The sequence below is a fragment of the Cariama cristata genome, unplaced genomic scaffold (assembly GCF_000690535.1).
Source record: "Cariama cristata isolate BGI_N322 unplaced genomic scaffold, ASM69053v1 scaffold27819, whole genome shotgun sequence".
NCBI lineage: Eukaryota > Metazoa > Chordata > Aves > Cariamiformes > Cariamidae > Cariama > Cariama cristata.
The window spans coordinates 26718-51933 of NW_009634537.1; the positions used below are offsets into that span (position 1 = coordinate 26718).

Genomic DNA, 25216 nt, shown 5'->3' on the forward strand with positions numbered 1-25216 from the left:
ATGAGCAAAGAGAAGCCACTGACAGAAGCTAGCCTGTTGATATAATTTACAGCTGGCTAACTGTGATAGTAAAATACTACAGACAAAACAACTTGATCAGAATAACTGATAAAAGGACAAAAGATAGAAGCTGAGAAGGTGAGTATGATGTCGAACAGTGGGCTCATAGAAAGCAGAAATGAGAGTGAAGACCAAGCTTGAGAAATGTGGGTATGAAAAAGCAGAGTGAGGCAAGCTACTGGACAGAAACAAAAATAAATGCAGTACGCAGCAAAGGGTAGGGGGGGCGGGGGGGGGACAACAGGGGATGGATGGGGACACTCAAACAACACATCAGTGGTAAAGACAAACCCTTAAACTGGGCAAGCTATATCCACTACACTTTGAAACCCCTCCAGAAAAAGTACACTGGGAGCAAGGAGTTGAAGAATTAATGATGAGGAACAAGGCAAAAAGAACACAGAGAACCCTGAGTGCACAAGAGGACAAACATCAAAGAGATGAAAAAAACCCTACAAAAAAATAACAAACAGGATAAATTGTGAAAGGATTATTAATGTATCTACATAGAAGACTGTTCCTTTAATCTACAGCAAATAAAGGATTTCTGTAAAGCACAACAGACAAATAATACATACATTATTTTTAGGATCTTTTAGATTGAACATTAAACTTCTGTATTTGTTCTTATACTTTGAGTCAGTGTCCCGGAAAAAAGAAAACAACTCTCTCTCAATCCTTGTGGCAACTTTTGCTGCTCTCTCCTCAGGAATCTTTAAACTGGAGTCTGTCAATCTGTGAGAGAACACATGGGCAAAAATTACCAAATGCTTGCAAATAATTAATATTTTGTTCCTCTGCCTTCTAAAAGAAAATAACTACACACACAAATTAATAATTTCATTTAGTAATGTATCTTTACCTTTTCATCAGAATTTCCTTAAGAGACTGCTTGACACTTTGTCTTATCTGATCAGCAGAAGGTTTGGAAGCTGGCACAGCTGGCAGGTGTGTTGCACTAATGGATCCTTTCTCATTTTTCTTTTTCTTGATTTCTTGTTTCTCATGAACACCTATCAAAACACACAGAGTTAAAAATTGTAAGCTACTCAAGCTACTGCTGTAAACTTTTACTGTTGCTGGATGTCATGAACTTTTATTTTTAAAGCTGCTAAGAACTGACTTTCAAGGAGAAGAAAGGGACTCAAAGGGGGGGTTTTGTTGGGTTTTTTGGATTCTTTGGTTTGGATTTTGTACTACATAGATTAATCCAGAAAAAAAAAAAAAGCTTCTTTAGCAGAAGCAAACAGAACTTTTGCCCTTTGACTTAAGGTATTTTCTTCTACACTAAACCAAGATGACCAGCGCTTATTAGCTTGATCTGAAGTAGGACTTTTGACTCTGAATTTTTGTAATAGTGTGGATTAATTTTTCAATGAATAAACTGAGAAATCATATACTGGGAAGCATGTACTATAAGCATATTAAACTTTACTTTAAAAAAGCATTTTTCATTAAACTCTGTAACTGTTAGCCATCAAAATAATTTCAATTATAACAATCTCAGCTTCTGATTCAGATAACAGACACTCTTAAACAAGGCCATTATAAGGTTTGTGTCATAAATAATACAAATAATGGAAATTTTTAATCAAATTCAAATCATTAAAGCAAAAACCCCAAATTCCTTCAAACTTTTAATTTTCAGAGTGTCAACTGAAAGCTCATTTGTCTCAGCACATGAACATGTCACTAATTTAGAGCAGTAGCCTTCTATTTTTGAAAGCAATGGGAAATAAGCAATATTAATTTATTCACTTTCTACTCTGAAAAAAACAAACTGAAGACTGATAAAGATCTAACATGAGTGTTCAATGGTAAAAAGTATTTCTTTATTATTACTTTTACCTTTTGAGGGCAACTTAAAATGCACTAATACCAGAAGCAAACCAACTATGTTTTCAAATAGGTATAAAAAGACAGATTTTCTTTTCCATTGGGCAGACTGTGCGGTTGGATCACCAACTCTCTCATTAATGCAACTACAATCCCTATCAAAACTACTGATTTCCCCTTCCTTACCAGCAAGGTGGTTCAGACCCAAGACAGCTGTCTGCCATTCTGTGCTGTGATCCAAAGTATTCATATGCTAGGCTTCTGAAGCAAAGCAGCTCTAATAATGCTTTTATTAGCTCAATACATTATTTTTTTTCGCTTCTCTCCTCCTCAGAAGGAGGATGAAGAACTGGACCAAAATCTTTCAAAAAACGTAGCCTGAGGGGGTCAGGGGAAATGGAAAACTTCCACATGCCAGCAACATTTTGGCAAAGTTTCAACCATCTGTAAACACAGTCCCGTAACAGGGAAGTGATGGGCAAGATGAGCAATAAACAATGCCACTATAAGCATAATTCAAAGCAGTTAAGAGATTAAGACAAATATGCTGCCTAATAATGTTATGCTAATTGGCCTAAATTAGACTGCCAAGCCTCCCCTCTGTTTAAAAATTATTTTTAGATTAACTTCTAGTCTGAAATTGTCACTGTAAAAAAATCTTTTTGTTATCTCCTAGTTTAATGAATATATTTTAGAACAATTCAGTTATTTCATGGATGCCAAAGACTCACTTAACTCCATGCAATTTACAGTTAGAAAGGATGTCAATTATTTTGACTTAGAATTTCAAAGCTGAACAACAAGGTATTTGATATCTAAAAGATACCACTCAGTATAAAATACTTACATTTAGATTTACTTTTAACCCTGACATTTTCAATTGTTTTCTTCCACCAGTAAGAGTTTCTAGAATGCATTAGCATTGACAAAATCTAGAAGAGCAGATTTTCTTTTTTTCTTTTTATAGACAAGAATTCAAAGCTTGAGTTTAGGAGATAAAGACACAGGTCTCACAAAATTTCACTAGTTTTGCTGCTGAGATTTCAGTCCCAAATGACAACAGTTTCATATTGCCATGTTCTTAGAAAAATAATGCTTCCTGGAAGGGAGCTGGGGCAGGGACAGAAGCTGCTGAGAGGGGAAATACGTCCCCTCAACCTTTCAAATAAAAGTTAGATGAAAATCTGACGGCTCAGTGTGCAACACAACATTTCCCTTTGAAATTAGTTGAAACGACTATTTGCCAATTTGTGCAAAAGACATCAGTAAGTCAAAGTATAATTTATATAGCAATTAAAACACTTTTATGTCCATTATTCCATAGTATTTTATGGAAGAGTATGTCAAAGTTTTCTGCAATGTGAAATAAAGTTGAATAGAGAGATGTCTTTGTGTACTTTTTCTCCCATCCCTCATTATGTCAGTACCCTCTACTATTCAAAGAGGGAACACTCACACATCTACACAGGAAACATTTACCTGCTAAATAAAATTTAAAGAGAAACGACAAACAAAGATCATAAACATAATGGTAACAAACAGCTCTTCAGATCACCATCACTTGCACTATGGAATGAGGTCTGAAAAACTGATACTATAAAGTAAGTCATCATCCTTCACTGTACATGGATGTGAATGACAGCGTGGAGTACTTCACCAAACCTCACTACCTGATTTCGTGGACCTTTCAACCGCACTAAGGGATTCTTTACTTATTTTTTCATTTTTATCTTCAGGGGACCGCCGAGGAATTACAGCAGTCTGTGATCCTTTTCGAGCAGGAACATGTTGCCCTTTTTTCATATCAGAGTCTCTGGACTCTGACAAGTTCTTCCCATCACCAGACTCCTGAAATAAAACATTTACACGTTAACACCCTACTGAATGCTACAATGAACCACTACGTAATTACCAGGCTTTTTTCCCCCCTTTTTCTTTCTTTTTCACTATGCTGCATAGCGAATTCCCTGGATGTATGCACCATCACATAATATTTTCTAAAAAGTTACTGAATATCCCAAATTACTACCAAGTATTGCTTAACAATCTCTGAAATATTGGCTGAAAACACATCACAGGCAATTTGCAGTTAAGCTCTATGTTGAAAACAACTATGTTTTCAGTTATTTTAAAAGGTCAGGGATGCCAATGAACGTTAATTAACCAGTTTTACCCACATATCCACAGGAAGTCAGCTATGTTTAGAAACCAAAATTAAATACAATAGCTTACATGTCAGAATTACAATATTACTACTTAGAAATATGACAAAAAGGATTACTGCTGATTAAGTTATGATGAACATGACGCTATGTACTCAAAGACTCTAAAGAATTGTCATGAAAATGTCTCACTACTCTTACCAATTATCCTTTGGTTAGTAAGATGAGACACAAAGAAAGCAGAAAGGCCCTAATTAAAATGTTAGGCATTTTCTTCTACATTCAATTTGAAGCTAAACTAATCAAAGCTAGAATACTGTTTTCATCTTGTTTTACAGATATTTAAAAGATTCGTGGTTTCTATCATACAGCAAATTAGCAGATGTCCTGTAAAAGTGTTTAGACAACTTAAAAGAAAAATGCATGAAGTTCTTCACCATTCCTATATACACTTATATGTATAGGTGTATATATACACACACACGTATGATGTGCACATAACCCTACTCAATATAAGAGGAGTTTGGCAATACCATCTCAAAAGAGTCAAGCCAGTTAGAAAATTAAGTAACTCTGAAAATAATAACAGAGAAGTTTTAAATTAGATTCACAAAAATATTTGAAACATGGTATTTTAAATGGCAGGGGGTTAGGAGGAAACTCCTTCTACCCCCAATAATTAACAGAACTTTAAGCATTAAATAAGACTCACCCGTCTGAAGATTTTGACTTTGTGTTTGCCAGTGTCCTCCGTTTGCTTCGTCCTTTCAGTCGTTACATTTAGATTACAAGTAGGTGTTTGCTTCGACATCCCCAGTTTTTCACACTCAATTGCTTTTTCTTCTCTATGGATATCAAGTTTCACTTGAGTATCTGGTACACCTTGATCAAAACACTCCATTTTTTTGTCTTCCTCAGCACAGCATTTCACGCACACGTATTCTTTATCTTCTTCACCCATCTGCTGCGCTTGAGATAGACTCAGTCCAACGCAATCACCATGAAACCAATCATCACATCTACCACAGCCTACCATAAACCTAAAAACAAAATTAAGACATAAGTCAGCGTATAGACCACAAAAGAAACAGCAACTTAAGCAGAACATACCATACTTGTTTTGATTTGTGCATCTCAACAATTCATTCTTACCTGGTAAGTGATTTTCTTTGTAGCTTTACATCCATCTCCAGCCTTACGACATGGTATGATCCTCCTGAGAAATATTTTTCGGCCTTTTTGCCTTTTGCAGTAGTCCAAGAAACTATCATAACCTCATTATGATTTTGTAACCTGCCCCCCTACCAACAGGATTTTTTCAGACTACTATTAAAAAAAGATGGGAATATAACGAAGCAAAACAAAACCAACTTAAAAAAAAAAAAAAGCACCAAAACTCTAAAAACCAGGAAACTTGTGTTTGAAAAGACTTGAAAATTTTCTTGCGAGATCATATCATCCTTGCTTTCCTTCAAATATGATCACCATTCTTACAGCAGAAACGTATGAACTGCAATCTCCCACAGCACCAAGAGATGTTTAAGCATTTTGACAAATAAATGAGCACACAGAAACATCAAGCTATTCTATATTAGTTGCTATTTTACATCACATTTAGAACACTATTACCGAATTATTTCCAGAGTGTGACTTTTTACTCTCTTTACTGGTGAATATGGGGCCAGGAGTTTGGCTTCCAACTACATCTATCTTGCAGCGGCTGGTTTTGTTTGATTTAAATAAAGGTACATGCCACTTTGGTGTTGCTCGGCTATTTTATTCAGAGCTAATAGTTAAAGAATGTTTCACACACCAAAATGACTAGTACTTAAAGGACACCTTTCATCTCAGGTTCACTTCAACTGCTTCATTATTTTAAAAGTAACTTCAGGTACAGATAGTATTTTCAAAGTATTGTAAAGATAATTCACTTGGCCTAAAATAAAACCATGGTTTCTGACTATGTTGTGGAAGCATTTTGAAAACTTCATGAGGTATCACTAGTATCTGATTGCACTGACAGGTGTAATTTCCAGTGGAACTATTTGGGAAGGATGTGGAATCTCAACGTTACACAGGTTAAACACCTCAATAAATCTATTTCAGGAGACTTACATGGTACTAATTCTTTTTTACAATTCTTACAATAATGAACCTGGCATCATTACTAAAGGTCTGCTTTCAACTGATGTAGGAAGATCTCTTGCATTATACACTTACATTCTCTTTCCCCTTTTGTATCTTTTGGTTTTGTTTTCGTTTTATACATACATAAACTATATTAAATATATGTACTGTTGTATATATTGTCTGGATGAAGAAAATCCAGAAAGACTGCAAGTGTATTACGAAAAGTGTGAGTTCTTTGTTAATAATGAAAAATTACTTACTGAATTACTAGTTTTTAAATTCCATAGCAGACAGACCTGACTTTAAAAGTAATTCACGAAACACTGGTTCTTGCAGCAATATATTCAACAAGCTATATATACACCCACTTGCAAACCCTGTTTCTTTAACCTAATACGCTAGGAATCTCTTTTGTAAGATGATTCTATGGAAAAGGATTCCTAACTTGCCTATGTTCCTATTCAGGCTAGGTTTGGTATCTGCTGACTCACCTACTTTGCAAAGCCACATAAATATTATGAAACATGCTTAGAGCAACTCCCATTTGCCAGAACTGTGAATGACCACTTCAGATGGCTTGATGCAGATACTGCATTCAAAAACTACTGGTATCTCAAGAGATGAAAATTCTTACTATCCAAAAGCAGACGTTTGAAACAAGAGAAGAACAGAAGAAAATACTGTCGCTTTATGTTCTGTCCTTGCTTACCCAAAATAAATCAGGATTAAATTCTGCTGAATAGTCTTTTGATGCAAAATGACTCTGAGAACTTTTAAAGCTCCAGCAGTTTGAGAAAAAGGTCATTTCCAGCTTCACTAGCCTATGACACTGTTTGCTAGATTTGAAGAAAATGATTTTTAATCTAGTTTGTGAAGAAAACTACTTTCTAATTTTTCTTTTTTTCTGAGCTGCAAGCACATTTATGGTATTACTTATCACTAGCAAACAATAACTGTCCATCTAGTAGTTTCAATTGGGAAGGCAGAGGGTTCCTTCACGTTTTGTCAGTATCTCAGTCTTTTCAGATCCATGTTGCAGCAAAGTGAGACACAAGAAAGGTAACATTAGGGGACAACTGCTTCTGATGGTCTTATCAGAGTAACACCATAGCATTGATAAACGCAGTAGGAAAACAAGAGAGAAGATATCAAACTTCCACACAAAGATGATTGCTCCTTTCTGAGAGCCTAGAGTCACACGTGATGGCAGGAAATATATTTCACAACGGCAAGGATCCACAGTGTGCTTTACATGGGGTACATTGCGAGGAAATGTTAGCAAAGCTTGGGGAACACCGAAACTGGTTACAAAAATTCCAAACACAGAATTTTCCGCAAAGCTGAAACAAGATCAAAGCATACAGTCAAGTGCTTCTTGCTTAAAGGGTATTTTGATGTACTAATGAATGAATGCCTTTTGGTTAAAAACTGAAAGAAACCAAGAATACACTGTCTTGAAGCCACAACTGCTACTGCTTGAATTTTTATTAAAAACGTATGTATTTTTTCCCCAGTTCGTAAATTCAGGCATTGGAGACTAATTTGTTAAATGAGCAACCTTTAGCAACGAAAACAAAATTTTGATTAGTACTTTGAAAATGGACTAATTTTGCAGAAAAGATTAACTCTGGAAACTAAAATACACAAGGTGCTGCACATCTTCAACTTTAAATTGACAGCATGTGGATTTTTTCAGCTTAGTTCACACATAGTAAGTGGCCAGCAGAGATGGTGTATGATACAAGCAAAGCACCAGGATAGGCATCCAGTCTTACATCTTTATTTTCAGGTCTAGCAAATAAAATAATAAAAAAAAAACCCACAGATAAAAAAACCCTATAATGAATTCAGCTCAGAAAAGAGAATGCTTCCCTAAGAGTATACACCAAGACGGACAGATGTCACTCAAGACATCTTAAGCAAACTACTGAAGACGGAATATCCATTTGGCTTCATTCCAGTCTTCACAGTAAGATTTCAATTATACTATATTTAAACACACGTAATAAAACTTCAGAATTCAGGATTCAGAAACTAAGACTACAAAAAGAATCTGGAAAGGTCCATGAAGCCTGTACTATAAAACAGAATGCAGTGTTTACAATTGCCTTGTTTAAACCCAGTTGTACAAAATGACAATAAAAATACTGGTGCTGCCTGCCTAAAAAAGTCACTATGTCTACCAGTATTTTCACACTAGTCAACTGCAAGACTGAGGTTTAGAGAGAGCATACTGATTTTGATACTAGTAATGTAAATAATCCTTTTTACTGTAAGGCCACTTTTACATTGTTATCTGTTTCACTCAACTGCACACAAAACACCATTATGATTTGTAACAGCAATTATAATTGGGTAATGGGCAATGCTCAAAGACTAAAAAGGGGAGTCAAGGGAAACTGAAGCCTGCTTGAAGGATCAAGGATGTCCTCTTGCACAGCTGTCAGAGTTGTGACTGAAGAGGTTCTGATATCTTGGACTATTAAAACACCAAAGTTTCTGACTGTAGATTGCTTCAAGTTTGAAGTGCAGGAGTTTTACCCATGTTGTAAGGCTGGATTGGAAGATGTAAAGCTGAAAGAGAAAGAAAAATGTGTTTTAAAATATTAAATCACGCCACATTCAGCAATAGAATTGTTTTCACTGGAGTTTAATACAAAAAACCAAAATTTTCTTTAGGAAAAACCCAAAAAGAGCTGGCAGGTGACAGCAAACTACTATAGTTTATTGGGACCTTTGCATAGAGTATGTTATTGTTTTGGCCCTTTAAAGAATCCTCTTGGTAGCCCACACATTGGCACGAAAAGATGCACCTTAAAATCGGAAAGTAATAGATGATACATAAAAACAGAAAAATAATAATTAATGCAAACCTTCCACAATCTCTCTTAGGATTAGGAGATTTTCTTTGTTGTGTTATTTGTAGCAATTTAAATTCATCCATTAGATGAAAAACTCAGGCTTAGGCGATTTATTTTCAAAATATACAGGTCATGTTTTAAAATTAATTTACATACATTTAACTTATGTAACAAAAGCAAGTTTCCAGAGAAATCCATTACTGTGAAATAATATTTCACAAGTAAAATGGGCAGAAACCATCTTATTCATGAAACAATTGTTCATTGTAAATCTATACTTATGAGTAAAATAAAAGACAAAAAAATTGGGAGCTGAGTTCAGTGTGGGCCCGTAATCAGCATTTTAAGATTACTTAACAATGTAAGGTGCATCGCCACAGAAAATCATTCACTTTAGAAATAATTGCCTCTCTTTAGCCTTTTGCATTTGTGGGACATAGCACAGGCAACATACTGCAACAGTACTCAAATCTTAAAAAAAAAAAGGCAAAACTTACACTATTCAAAACGACATCCTAACCCCGAACTCACCTGAGTAAAACTACTTTTTTCACACATTTTTTAAGGACTTAAGTATTTAAAGCATGTAAAGCATGTCCCACATCTGCATTTCCCCTCCTTAAAGGCACTGTTCACCAGTCTTCTATAAAATCTGCTGTAAAGTTGTACTAACATTACACCTGTGTCTCAGCTGCACAGATGCCACAGTCCAGTCAACATTAAAGCACAGACACTGCATGGAGGCAGCTTCTTCCTTCAGCTGATACAGGTGTTACTAGTAGAGAAGGTATTCACAGCAGCTTTAGCAGAGCCTATATTCCACATCAGTGAAGCAGCAGGGGCTTGAGCCAAAGCTCAAGTGAAACAAGTGTCAAAAAAAAAAATAAAAATCGGCAGTACCTTGTCAGAGCACATATATATGTGCAGCTTCTCTTGTTTGCTAGTCTAACAAGGTGACATGATTTCTCAGCTTTTGATCTTCTAGAAACAAGAACAAACTATCTTCAAAGAAACACTATCAGCAGATCTCTTTACATGGAATTTGCAGCATAGGAAAAAGACACTGAAAACTTACTTCCAAAGTATTACATTTCAATAACTCATCTTTTATGTAACCTAAGTTCCTTTTTTTCCTTAAAGTCACCGTTTTCTTTGTTTTTCATGTTACATGAACCTCTCCAAAAAGGAAGAGAGCAGGGAGACAAGCAACTCTATGTTCTTTGAACTAAAGGTGAATGTATGAAATGTGCCCCACAACAAAACAGGAAAACCAAAATCACTGAACTTCCCAAAATGCTGAAAAAAAAAAAATGGGTACAATACATCTCCTAACATTAATCACAAATCTGTAACAAAAAAATAAAAATCATTAAAGGAAGCTCCATTACCAGTGGATTCTACCGACGTGTTGCATCTTCCAGGATCAGGATCATACATTCTATAAACTACATATACATACACATATTTTATAAAACTATGTATTTTAGACAACTCACGCTACCCATTTGCCCGATTCCCTAATGACACTGGTATTAACAATAATCCAGTACTGCAGCATAGTAATGTAATCCATATAAAAATCTACTAATAAAATGATACAGCTGTAAATATAAAACACAGTGGAGTCCTTCCATTCGTTAATTATACATCACAATGCTGTTTTGTTTACACTGTCATTCAGTTCTACAGCTGTGGGCGGACATGGATGACAGCTTTTAATGTTACAAGGCTTTTCACAGTGGAAGAAAGCTGTAACAGAGGCAGAAAACTTAAAAGCATCATCCATGACTGTAAATCGATGACATCTTGAATAATCTGCAGTTCAACATACTCCTACTATTAAATGAACATGTACTAGAACTAAGGCATCCCAATTATCCTAATTACTGTTTCTTGTGAAGAATGTTGTCGCAACAATGATTCATTTGCTGTATATGCATCCACCCTTAAAAAAAATAGGCACATGTAACTTCAGGGTGGTTCTAAGTTTGGAGCCTTAATCTCCTTCCTCACCATCCTCTTTTGTATTGGCTGTGCAAATCACCTGGTTCCAAAATAGTTTACTGAAGTATTAACACTATTTTCAAAAAACGAATGTCCTAATAATAATCTTTACTCCAAGAAAAAACAGTTTTCCTTTTTTTTTTTTTTAACTTCAACTGTTAGCCAAAGCAATTTTCTGTATTACAGTTGTGCATAAACTTTTTAGTGACTGTGTATGCAAGAGATCAGGAATACCGTATCTTTCCTAGATCAATTCCTGCACTTTGCAGTTAATTGCCTTTTACAGTACTACTAACTTTTCCTCTATACTGAAGTAGAGTTGAAATCTGGGGAAAAAGAAGACCCTAAGTAAAACTCTGGTCCTGCATCACTTCATTCTTCTGTGAGCTCTGAGGAGGCCAGTTTGTGTCTGGCCACACAAACTGCAGGAACAAATCCCAAGCAACAACAAAAACAAACACAAAACAACAACAAAAGAGAACGCCCCAACTCCCACGGGCTATTAGAAAACCTTACTAGAATTGTAGAAATCAAAAGAGGAAGTCACCAGCAACAAATTAAAGCTATGAACTTCCTTCATGATATAATGCTTTCTAGAAAATCTGCTTAGAAACAGAGTATCTCAAGTTACATACTATGAATTACTGATCAGAAATTGGTGGAACTTCCGTTAAAGAAGACAGAGTGAAGACAAGGGAGACAATCTGCAAGACATCAGTTAGGTTTGGGGTCTGTACAAGAAAGGAGTGAGTTCAGCCTCCAGCCTGCAGAGAACTTGAGCATCTACAGTGAAAACTCAAGAAATTTATAGCATGAGCCCTTACATCAGAAGGATGCATATGATGCACACGAGAAAAAAAAAGTCTTGTATTAGCAGATTTCTCAATGTCTGCAGAACTACCATCTTCATCTAGCCCCATGTCAAAAAAATAAATATTTTTTTTTCTTCAACTATCTTTAAATATCTTCAAACTGTCTTCAGGAAAAATAACTATTGTTTGTGACAAAGCTTAATATTTTCAATGCCACTTGAACTCATTAAGAAGTTGAGGTAGTAACTTCAGTCTGTAACATTCTTCTATGTGGTATGTATATCCATACACATACGCACATTTCATCTATAGATAGATAAATGAAAATTGATTTGTATGATTTATGTTACTAGCTGATGAGAAAACATCAGACAGCAATATGGGAATACAATGGCAAAGTCAAACAAGTTGAAAGCAATAGTATAATGAGTAACAACAATAATTCAAACTTTGCACTAAAAAAACCCACACCAACCTGTTTCAGATATGCTGAAAACTACTAAGTTCAAAATTTACATCGTAATTATCTGACTTGCCCAGAAACACAGGGTTTAGTTTTCATATGAAAGAACAATTATTTTTTAGTTACATTGCAAAGGTAAATCTCTGAATGGGAATCAACACAATACATCAAGAAAACAGACTGAAACAACTAGTCCTAAAGCCAAACACTGACCACCTGCTCTCTGGGTAGTGAAGATATACAGAATAGCTACGTTGCTTCCAGCTTATAAGCATCAAGACAAGTGGAAAACGGAGTATGAACAGTCATTGCTCAAAGCTCAGGCGCCAAAGAATGACAAACTATTAACAGAAAAAAACAGCCATGCCTCTTCTAAAGCAAGACATGTTATAACTTGTAAACTTTTCTGATCATGCAAGTCACAAGTTTGTAAAAAAGGATTCCTCCCTTCCCAGCCAAATCCATTGCAGCTGTAGTGCAACGTAAGCATATCATGACTTTGCATGTGGCCAGCAAATTATGGCATGTATTCCTAAAGATACAAATCGACTCAATTTGTCAGGTGCTGATTCTGAAATAAAACAACATACAAGTACCACTCTTCTTTTACTGGTCTTCTAGCACACACAGTAGGCCTACTCTGGGGCTGCAAAAGGCCTAGGTAAGCATCTCCCTTTGGGGATTCTGTACACAAAGCGAGCTGATGAAACCATCTCCACACCTTATCTTCAACCTCAATCAATTTCCCAAGCTTAGTATTACATTAACAACAAGTTAGTGGCTTTGCAGTTATTGTAGGGAATACAAAACGCTTCATGTGACCACTGTTTTGGAGACTGAATTCTAAATGTGTTTCATCACCATGACATGCTACAAAGCTCTTAAGCATATTATTTCCCAATTCAGGGCTGCAACTTCAGTTCAACTTCTTTTTCTACAAGTAAATTGTACCACAGCATTGATAAAAATTTCCAAGTTTAAATAAGCATAGAGCAGGATATAAACACAAGTGTTGTTTCAGATCTTAGCTCTGCCTTTGACATCTGTTGAACTTACTGTCATTGGACAATATGTGTGTCTCACACTTTCTCCTTTTCTCCTAAACAATGAACAGAAAACAAAAAAAAACCAGGCTGATCAGCTAGGCTGTTACAAAAGAGAAACAAAAATTCCTTGAAAAGCAACCCACAAAGTGCATGAAAAACACCTTACCACTATAGTCAATTTCGATAGTTTTTATGTTTTTCCAAGTGAGAAAAATGAAATCTATCACCTTAAGCTTTTTTTTTCTTTTGCACTGTACTGAAAATGTTTTCCTGCTCTCACACCAATAATTAAACAAGTACAAAATGTCAAGGCGCTCAAGACAAGTTTTGTTTCCTCTTGTATCTTAATGACATCAAGTGAATCTGAAAGGTTTATTTGTAGCATACAACTACAAAATAAAAGTAATTGGAACAAATTAAAACTTCGCCTTTTAGAATAATGATAAGCGCTGGACTGACAGTCTTAAGTCATCCATTATTAAGCATGGGGCTCAATACTGCAAACTTCCTCACTCCACTGGTGTGTCTCAGTCACATTCTATATACAAAAATTCTGTGTTTATGTACTAAATATCTTTCTACATTCAGCAAATCTGATCCTTTCCCACTGAAACTGCAGGCTGTGTCAACATTTTTGTAACACAGACAGTAATCACCATCTGTGGCAGCACCTGGGCACTCTCACTCTGACCTCAGCTGGTGATCCATACATTAGACTGTTCTTCCAGCCGCAGTAAGAGCTGGCAATGCAAAATCGGTTTGTTGCATTTAATCCTGTATCAATGCATGGTATGTACATCTTCCGTAGCGTGTCTTTGACACTGTAAACTAAAATAAGCACATGCAGCTCTGCTTCACTGCTGTATCTTCCCAGTACTGGTCAGATCCATTTAGTATTAAAAATCAAGACTTTCTGAACTCTAACAATGCATTCAGAACAAGAAAACCCACAGAATGTTTAAAACGTTAGCAAAAATATGAAGAAAACTGGATGAGTTCAACTTGAAGCTGAATTTTTAACAGGTATCAAGCAGTTTAAACCTCAAATATGTACATTTTGCTTTAAAAACATCACAGAAGCATTTTCTTATCATGCAGGAGCCTTTCTGATTTTAAAAAGTTCACTGAAATACAGGCTACCCGTGTACTTCTACCATTGTGGTAATACTTGAGATGATAAAAACAAAGGAAATGCAAACTGCGTAAAATTAAACACTGTTACAGAGGCACAAACTGTAAGAGACAGTACTAACAAGAAAAGGATTTTTTTAAAAGAAAAAAAAAAAAACATAGAAACACAGGGAACTAAGTTTGAGTGCCCCTTCAGTCAGGTAATTCTCACCAACGAGGCAGAGCAAACCTAGTGTTAATTCTTTTAATAGGTCACACTGATGCAGTTACTATAGCTGCACAGTAAAGTAATTTTATGTATTTGATTTTCAAATACACTATAGTAAGTCAGTAAAGCTCACAAAGGCTCTTAGATACAAATGAATGCTATAAAAACCTCAGGCACCAAAGGTAATTGTTCCATATTTCACTCTGAAATATGGAGTTCTAAAGCACACTCACTGAAAATTACTATTAAAAGTTTCTCTCACATAAGCAAAGAACTAATCAAAAATGTCTTCAATCTGAAATGAAAAAAAAGAAAAGAAAAAAAAAGGCTGGCATGTAGAACTGCTATTACAAAAAAATACTGCAATATTAAAACCAGAAAATAAGAAGTGGTAATAAAGGAATTCTTATTCTTGGATTGATAGTTTATTACTGGAACCCAATGGCCTTCTTCAGTTCACTTACAGCGTATAAAAATAAACTTTTGTCACAGACGGACATTATCAACTTCAGATGCAACTTCATCATTAGGTTTAGTTAAAGGCAGTTTCAGATATGTCCACATGGAAGTTTTATAGAGGTGTTTTTTGAGACTGCTGTTCTTCCTACTGACTATCTCCTGAACTACTTCATTACTCCTGTTAAATGAAAGCCTCACACTTCTACCAGATAAAAGTCACGTGTAAACAGCTATTTGAGTTTTTTGGCTGATGATGATCCTTCAACTTAAGAGGTCTCTGGAAAAAGGAAACGACAATCTGGAACACAGACATCTTAGTCTTATTTCTCTTCTATGGAAAAAAGTCAAGTTTAAAGTACATATTTTAACAGCATAGCAGAATTACACATTAATCAAAAAATGTATTCATATAATAAAACCTTTCTAGTAAAAATTTTTGGCCAAACTAGTTGCTAATGCTCTATTTAAGAGACCAACAAAAGTGTATGAGTGCAAAGGAAATTAATCGACAGTATAACAGACAGGCTTCCAATATAAGGTTATGCCTTTTTGTTTTGGCACCAGCAGTATGCAACATTTGGTAATAGAAGAGAAAAATTATCTTGAGATCAATAATAAATTCCTCAGACACAAAGCCACACACACCTGTTGCCATGTGGCTTTTTGCAAAAGCCACACTGCTTGTTGGGCACCCAAACATATTTGCTTTCACTAGCAGAGGTATGTTCCAAGCCTTCCCGTTTAACAGTTGAAATGTTATCTGGAATGAACAACGGAGGTTCATCAAGTGAAAGACTTTTGCTACTTCTTCTCTGGCGAGGTTGGAGATTCTTATCAATTCTTTTTGATTTATTTTTTTCTTTATCCTCCTCCTTCAGGTGTTCTACAACAGGGGGATCTTTTGTCTCCGACTCTTCCTTTGTGGAGCTATTTGTTTTTAACACAGTTCCAAGCTGGTGTTTCTGACCCTGGGCTTGCTTCTGACCAAGATTTGAAACATGCCCTGATGACGAATGCACCGAATGGTGGGTATCTTTAGAACAGCTTTGATGAGTAGGAGATTTCTCACTTCCTCTTTGGAATGACGACTTCTGTATTTGCCCAGAAGCCTGGACTCGGGGTATTTTCTTCAGCATTGTATTGGTCTGCCTTTTTACGCTCACCCCTGAAACACAGCTCTTTGCTTTCAAACCCAGATCAGATTGTTTCTTCCTAATTTTAACTGGGTTATTTGGATGCTGATGACTCTCTTGCTCATCCGCATTCCGCTTCAGACTCGTTGAAGATGGACTGTGAAGACCTGAAACAGCAAGACCAGCTCTTGTTCTTGAACGCATCATTTCTTGTTGCACTGCACCTGATTTCTCTCGAGTACCTGCAGTCAGATTTTGCTTGTTCTGTATGACAGATTTACTATGCCGGGGCCTAACGTTCTTTTCACATTTTGATGAAACGCTAATTTGTTTATCATCATCCTGAAATTTTGACGCCTCTGGGTCTTCTACTTTAGTACTGTTGATCTGCTGCTGTACATTTTGGCTTGGTTGGTCAAGAACAGTGCTTTCTAAAATGCTATTTCCTGGGTCAGCAGAGGTAAACTCTTTGCTTTTCTTATCAAACTCTGTATTGTCCAATAGATTCTCAGACGAAGTTACAGTTTTCTCCTCTCCTTTGTCATCACCTACAGGTTGTGTTATGCATTCCTTTACTGACAACGTATTTTCATCACGAAATTCCACATTATGGGAACCTAAACTACAATCAACCCCCCCTTCTATACAGCTAGACAAATTTGAGGTGGTCTCACAAATTTCACTTGGATTCACACAAGCACTGGATGGATCATTAGCTTTTCCAGTTACTCCACTTTGATCACACTCTTCTGTTTTCTTCTCCAATTCCTCTGGTTTATTTTCAGTCTTTTCTTCTGAAGAAGTTTCAGAGCCCATTGAATCAATCACATCATTTGCTTCATTTTTAACTGCAGTAACTTCAGTATCTGCAGATACTGAACAAACTGACTCAACATTCCCAGATTCAGTCTTCGTTGCAATCTTTGTTATTTCCCTTGTTTCTCCAGGAGGAGAACAGGCTCCTGTTACATTCACACAACTTAACTCTTGGGACGTTTCCTCAACTTTTGCCTGCTCAAGGGTATCGGCCTTTATTTCATTCACCTCTTCAGGCCCAGGAAGACATTTTGTATTACTTTGGGATGCTGTTAGTGCTGCTGCTGTTCCTTCTGTCTGTCCTGATCGTCTTGTACTACGCCTAACTTCTTTAGGCTGCTCTGTTTTCAAGGGTGCAGCAACATCTGTCTCTTTAGCTGGACTTCTCTCTTGTTTCTGTCCGGTTTTTGGAGCTGATCCACTTTTTACAGATGATTTCTTGGTACTAACAAGAGGTGCAACATTTGAACGCTTGGCTAGTGTGCTCTGTCGCAAGCTCCGTACTGATTCTAGGAAAGGAAAAAGAAAATGTCTTAGCTATACTGCATCCTCTTCATTGAAAATACAAGACTTACCTAGGATAGAACTGATTTAGCCTGATTTAGCTTACTGGACACAAAGAGAACTTAAAACTTAGTTGTTTACTAAACTTAGAAAACCCATACAAACAAAAAAAAACCCCAACAACCAAAACCACAAACACTCCTCCCTGCAAAAAAAAAAAAAACACAACCTATCTGTCTACTTTAAAAAGTTACAAGTTACTTGCATTTCAATTTTGCACTGCCACAGTTTGGATGTAAAAATCTCATTATTCTAATGGCTATGAAAGTTCTGAATAGTGTATATAAAACAAGAGTGATGATAAAAAGACAATCAAAACCCACTCTACTTTTCTACCACTCAACTTTTTCTACCTCAAGTAAAAATTACACAAGTTAAATTGTGACTAGAAGTATAGCTGTGAAGTTTACAAAGCTTTTAGAGAACACAGTATATGAATCTGAGATCCAGTCACACTCTCACTTGATGACATCTCTTATATTTTCTGAACAAGGAATCATTTCAGTGCCTTTTTAAAACGGCATATTCATCAGCTTTGTACCACAGGCTCTTATTTAAACTCTGACATCCCTATTAAGTAATTTTATCTTTTTAACTGAGCCTGCTCTGTATGGGGAAAAAGCAGAGCTGTCAATAACTCCACCAGTTCACGAAGTTAGAAAAACCCTAACCATAATCAATTAGCTACCACACAGAATTTAAATATTTGATTAAAATACTTATTACACATATCGAGCTATTTTGATGAAAGACTCAATGACTGCAATTACTGTAACCTAACTTAAAACAAAAAGAAAACACACAAATAAAAATAAATAGAATTAAATTTTTATTTGGAAATAAAGAAACATGCTAACCTAATATTCCAATGCTGTTTGCAAATATAACAATGCTTTTGCTGGTAAAGAACCACAATGCTAATCTAATGCAGGTGAAAGGATCAAAATCTCAAAAATGAGTTTAAGGACCACAGGCCATAAGGAAGCCATCAAATATTTATCAGAGGAATTCAAATTGAGTAGTACCCTATGGATGCCGAAATCTAGGTGCAGTGTATAAAAACGGAAGTGTCTGTACTTGAAGTCACACAACCAAATAGCAAAGCTTTACTTTAAGTTTATAAACATTGGGAAGTGGGATTATAAAAATTTAATTGACTTCAAATGTGCAAACACACATAATCTATTGAATGATCACCTTGTGCCATTAAACGTGGTGATTTTCTTGGTGACGTGACTGATGTTTCTTCACAGCGGCTCCTCAAATTCCTGTTAGGTAAAACAAGCTCATCATCATCAATGGTGTCGTTACCACTCTCTTTAACTCCTTCTTCATCCATAATATCATCAAGACCAGTAACTGGAAAAAACAAGCAAACAAGAAAGAGCCTAAAACTTAAAGTGATCAAAAAAATGTTGCAGCTGTAATGCTGAGCAAGACAGGGGAAGAGACAGGGGAAAAATAAATAAATTGGCCATCTAAAAACAAACGGCGGGGGGGGGGGGGGGGGGGGGGGGGTGCAGGCAAGACAGAACATCCCCATGTGAGGAAGTTTCAGTGTAGAAGAAGCTATCACCCAAACCTTAAAATTTCTGTAAATAGTCCTTATAGCTTTTTGGTGGACTCACATTTTTATTGTTTTTTGCCACAGGAAGGTCCCCAGTCTTAGAGGATCAGCTGTCCCTCACTGTCCCTTCCCACCTAAGAAAAAGTGAAGAAAGGTAAACAGCAGGAAGAGCTGATCCAGAAGTGCAAAAAGTTTAAAATGACAGTTTTCTCAAGGATACAATTTTAAAACTCTAAGTCCCACCCACATGACATATCTGCATCTGCAACCCCTTTCTGAAGAGCATTGAGTGCAGCACACACTGGCAAGAACATTGTCTTTGTTGAATTCCTATCCTCCACTAACCTGAGAAGGATCCCAGAGGTTGCTCCTGAAAATAGGTTTCCTAAGAGGCAGTCAGGCCACTGTTACCAGCCATTCTCCTCACTTGCTCTAAGTTTCGTTCTGCAAAGGTAGCCTCTCCTATCCCAAGATTCTATGTGTGATTAATGAATCCTGGTCCCTGTGGGATGCGAAATTTGTAAGATCAAGCCAAACACCCAAATGATTTCACAAAACATGTAGGAGGGTCTGACAAATACAATAAAGACTCCAAACAACCAAGCATGCCTATTTTTCACTATTCAGGCACCTCCCTAGAAGCATTTTTAAGATAAACTAACTCACACGACAGAAATAAGATATCTAAAAATTTCTAGCAATTGCTTACTTAAAACTGATTGAATTTAATAAATTTATCTTAGAAATCAAATCAAGCAAGAAGTTAACAGAAATTAAAAACTGATAGAACTTTTAGAATGTCTCGGAAAACCTGTCAATTCCTGCTCCTTTTCAAATCCGATGTTACCGCAACTTTAAAAAAATAATGCTCTTGTGAAGGCACTGCAGTAACAACCATACTTTAAAAATAATAAAAATTAGAAGTTGTAAAACACTGCTAAAGCCAAACAGTGATGATTAATCAAGTCTATCAAGACTGTAATTCAATCCACAATCACCTGTCATGAAGAATTAAAAAAAAAAAAGGTCCAAAAACCAACCTGTTAATTTTGAAGTTCAAATACTAGAAATATTTTCAACAGCCTCTTAAGAAAGGCTGACCTTGGCACCAGGTAATCAGCACTCTGGACCTCCGTAATTAGATGGCCCCCAGGAGCCAAAAGCTAAGAGTTTCTTGTGCTGACAATTTATCTTTAGTCATTTTATTTTAATTGTAATTTTTAGTTACTGTACTGTATATATCAGTTTACAAGAAAAGCGTGTTTCCAGAAATTACTGGCAGCTTTGGCCTTTCAATGCACTAAGCCACCTTTACGCCTGTGCATGAGTACATATATACACAGATAACACACACAAGCTGCAGAGGACTGATAATGCTGGTCTTACTCTACTCATCCAAATGTTCCTTAATCACTTACTTGCTATAAGCTACACACTGGGAAAAAGGACACAACGGCAAAACGATGACATTCTAACTGCCCTGTCAGACTTCATTTTCCCCCAAATATCTAATACTGGCCATTGTCCAAGATGGAAAACTGAACAAGGCGGACCCTCACTCTAACTCCAGCTGCACATTCTTGCGTTCTCAATGACTGTCCTCCCAACAGCTCTGCACTTCAGTGTGAGTGTTCTCATTACGGAGTGTTCCTACAAAATGTGGAACCTGTATTTGGGAACAGACTGTGACAAAGGAGGCTCCTTTCATATCCGCTTCTTTCTTCAGCGTAGAACTAAACTACTAAGCTACTGAAGACAACACGACAAATAAGAACCACCTGGACAACTTCTGAAACAGCTCTGGAGCAGATTTCAGGGCTGCCACTAAAGCCTTGGGTTTTACAGGGTTCTTGCTCAAGTTACTGAATTTACACACCCTCCTTTTTTAATAACAAAAGGGATACATTCAGTCTACTATTGACAGACAGTTTGAAATATTAGAATTAAAGTATTTTCATACTTACAAGACTCTGTGCTGTAGCTTTAATTTTACAGAGGAATTTGAAGCACAGAATCTTGCTAATTTCAAACCACCTGAGCTAAGTGGGCTAGTACAGCCCCGGGAGGCCCCAGCTGCGGAGCTTTCCACACAGACCCTGCTGGGAAGAGAAAAAGTGACAGAGAGTAGTAAGATACACAGGAGACTAGGGAATTAAATTATGAAAGAGAAGCGGAGGTAGAGAAACAGCATTGGGAAACAGAAAACAACCAAAGCAAAACCAACGGAACCAGAAAGAAAGAGATAGATGATCTTAGTAATAAACATCTAAAGATTATCTCATTAATACATCTAGAAATTAAGACAGAAGGACAAAAGAGAGAAGAAAGGAAAAAATAAAGAAATAACATATCTGAATAGAAAAAGTTGTACACCAGTGTACAACTGAACAAGTTGGAAATAAGGAAAACATGAGTCACGTTCAACATATTAATATTGGAAGAAGCACCACTGGACTTCAACTTATTTGAGTCTCTCCATTATTTGTGAAGTATTTAAATTTCCAAACTACCGTGCTGTGCTACTGATTCATTTTTTATACATGTTACACAGCAATAGGACAACATACAGTAAAGATAGCTTACTTGCAAATTTAAAGTAAATTTTTCCATGTGCCAATACAAAAGTGTGACTTTTTTTAATTCTTCAGCAATGTAAAACTGAGGAAAACAAACCCTACTTGCTGGAGGAAGAGGAGGGAAGGAGAAGAAAATATCCCTAAAAACATCATCAAAATCTCTGAAATTTATAAATCTTTATTAACATAAGTCTTCCCTTGATTATTTTCAGCCAAGATTAAACAAATATTCAGGTTTTTGACACACTGGCCAAGGTAAAGCTCAAGTGTAGAAATAAATTTATTTTCTGTAGATGTTAGCTCTGATTTTCTTTTGCTTAGCTAACCACACAGAACAGAACTCCGCTGTTGTTGCTGCTTTGCGTTGTTGTAAGTGCTACATCCACGTGAATCACGCTAACAGCAGGACTGAGTAAGTCCACAGCAGATTCCATACTTTAATTCTACAAGTATCACAAATCATATGGAAACGGCTGAACATTTTAAAATTTCTACTATGTTATATGCAGATGGTAACATAAAAACCTAACATTACACTTCAATGAAAAGAACAGTAACAGTCTAAAGCAGTAACTAACACACATAAGCCTTAAGAGCTAATAAGTTCTAGTAAAGCAATGAAACATATAGATTGATACTGAAAAAATATCACTAAGTCTCAAGACTATAAATTGATATATTTTATATGAAAACCTTTTTCCTATTGACATTTGCGATGCGTACGTTCAAGAAACAGAATTAAAAGTGCTGTTTGATAGAAAAAGAAATATTTTCAAGAGAAATGAGTCACTGATGATATAACTTATGTAAGAAAACACCAAATTCCAACTGTTTTACAAAAGTTTTCCTGTAACCTGTTTAACTGAGAATTTGCCTGGGAGAACCTTGCACTGACTGCCCAGTGTAAGAAAAGAATCACAGTAAGTACCATGTGAAACACTAACTAAACATTTACTCCAATTCTCCATTATTCTCTAATTGGTAAAGAGGGCTTTTCCCTGTCTTTAGAATAAAAATATATGAAAATAAATTAGGATTAATAAACTTAATACAGCATGTATCTTGACAGAAGACTGAACCCCTATTTTAAAAAAAGATGGAGTTACATCACAGAGCTACTAATTTATGGTTCTTTAGTCACAGGAGTCTTACTTTGGAAATAAAGAGTAGTAAAGCACAAATTTCAACAACAAAGAACATCATCAAACCAACCACTTTAAATCAAATTAAGTTATTTTGTTGAGAGGCTTCAGTTGAGCTCTGTGATTCGTAAATACATGAATCGCCTTGCAAATCCTATTACAGATTCAACCTCTCTGCATCCATAAAACTCCATAAAACCAATCCAAAGGAATAAATAACTGAAGTCTTCAGAAGGACCTAAAATGGGGAAAACTGGTAGTTACCTACAAACAGAAAAGTGTGCAAAATAAACATTCTCCGGGTTCTCAATGTAAACATTCTCCGGGTTCTCAATGTAACACCAATACAGGAAATTTAAATTCTATACAGGAAAGTTACTACCTTGGTCACAAGACACTGTGTGACTGTTCACATGGACAGCTTGGAGGAAGGAAGGTGTAAAGAGGTAAGAAAACCGAGAGAAACAACTGCAGACCAAATCTTGAGTTTCAATCTGAAGGTTACATTCAAAATTACTTCATACGCAGGAGGAAAAATACACATACATTTGGCTTTAGTGAAAAGAGCCTGAAATGGCTAACACGGCCAGACAGGACACTAGCTAAAGAAAAGAAGTATTTGTAGTCAGAACAATTGGTTTGGCTCCAAAGATTCAGTAGGTGATCACAATTTTAGCAGAGGTAATGCTGCTTTCAACAGTACTCATGAAAACACAAGGTAAAACTAGAAAGAACAGACTGCACTTGGGAGAAACGCTTTCCCAGCAGCAATTCAGAGGGACAAGAAAAAAGGGCAAGTAAAAAGATGTCCCTAAACATTCTTTGTACACTCTTATAAGGTCAGTCTTCCTCATCATTTATGAAAAATACCTGGTTTGATAAACATATCCATAAACTAAATTTGTTAAACGTTTGATTTTATCATGAAATCCAGAAATATCTCCAGATGATATGCAATTCAAATGCCATTGAATTATTACATGTATAATAAATCGAATTGCCCCAGTAAATGACATCCTGAAAAGCTACAGAATTTGTGATAGCTGAGAAATACCAATTTAGTATGAATGCTGGTTATTTAGTTCACTGGCATGCAATCAGTCTGACCTGCTATGCTCACAAGCTCATAAAATTAGTGGATAAACTGCCAGCATGTCTTCCAGCAAGAAAGAACAGAACAAAACAGAAAACCTCTCACTAGGGTACCATCCTAAGTTGAAAAAAGGTGTTGTTCTCAAGCGTTATGTCATATCCCAAACTTCACAGTTTCCATTTCTGATCAAGGAATTGCTCAGAAAGGGGCGGAGGTCAAGGGTGGAAGGCAACCACAAACCCACACATCTACACCCACCCACACCACCCAAACATTAGACGCCCAAGAGCTGTTCTACATAATCTACCCTCCTTCGTTAGTCATTCCATTCTCGGAAGAATGGCCACCTGACCACCCTGATGAACAGAAGCACAGAGACACCTAAACCACAATATGGGACACTTCCAATTGTTTCAAGAACTTGGGTTTCATTTAATTCTCAAAAGCCTCAATGTGTCAAAATCTGTCCTGTAACTGGCAAAGAGAGCAGTTGTACCAACTTCCACTATCAACACTAGGTCTTTCTGTCAATACCTACTTCAGGACAGTAAACAGCCTCCTTTACTGCTAAGCTCCCATGAGCTGCAGTGAATAATAAGATCTGTGGATAGCTTGTGCCTTGATTCACTGAAATAACAGAGAACTTCCTAACCGCACTGTGAGAGCAGCAACTCCACAAACCAGCAACCCAACTACAGCTTTACAGTTTAGCAGTCACTCTTCACAAACACGCCCTGGAAGGATTTCAGCATAAGAGCTGTTAATTTGACCCATATCCTTTCCAGCTTGTGAGAGGGTCATAAAGAGGTACTTCCAGGTCTCCTCAAAGTAATTACCAGGATCACCTGCAAAGAATCTTGTTTTCTCCAAACATGTAACTGTTTAAAGCTGAACAAGACAACCCCATTCTATTACTCAGTGGCAATTACACAGCAAGTTCAGAAAGCAAAGACCAACATCATCTAACATTTAGATCCAACACAAACTGGATTCAGGCCAAGACATGAATATGAGACTGCTTTACTGGCACTGATATAGCTCTTCCTATCAATAGATAGCCAACAGACATCCATTTTCATGCTCTTTGCCATTTGTCATACACCACTACTGCTATGAGATGCTCAGCACAAGAAGGACATGGACCTGTTGGAGC

The 25216-nt window shown here is 36.4% G+C and overlaps 1 protein-coding gene across 1 annotated transcript in view; it reads right to left on the bottom strand.

The window, feature by feature from the left end:
- The window catches only part of PHF3 (PHD finger protein 3), a 39518-nt gene that overhangs the window by 12587 nt on the left and 1715 nt on the right, over window positions 1-25216 (bottom strand). The window contains exons 2-7 of the mRNA XM_009707195.1: window positions 18883-19044; window positions 15818-17630; window positions 4771-5098; window positions 3567-3744; window positions 923-1073; window positions 639-795 (exon numbers count right to left, since the gene is read on the bottom strand). Of these exons, the coding sequence (XP_009705497.1) occupies window positions 639-795; window positions 923-1073; window positions 3567-3744; window positions 4771-5098; window positions 15818-17630; window positions 18883-19044 (2789 nt within the window). The remainder of the gene's footprint in view (window positions 1-638; window positions 796-922; window positions 1074-3566; window positions 3745-4770; window positions 5099-15817; window positions 17631-18882; window positions 19045-25216) is intronic.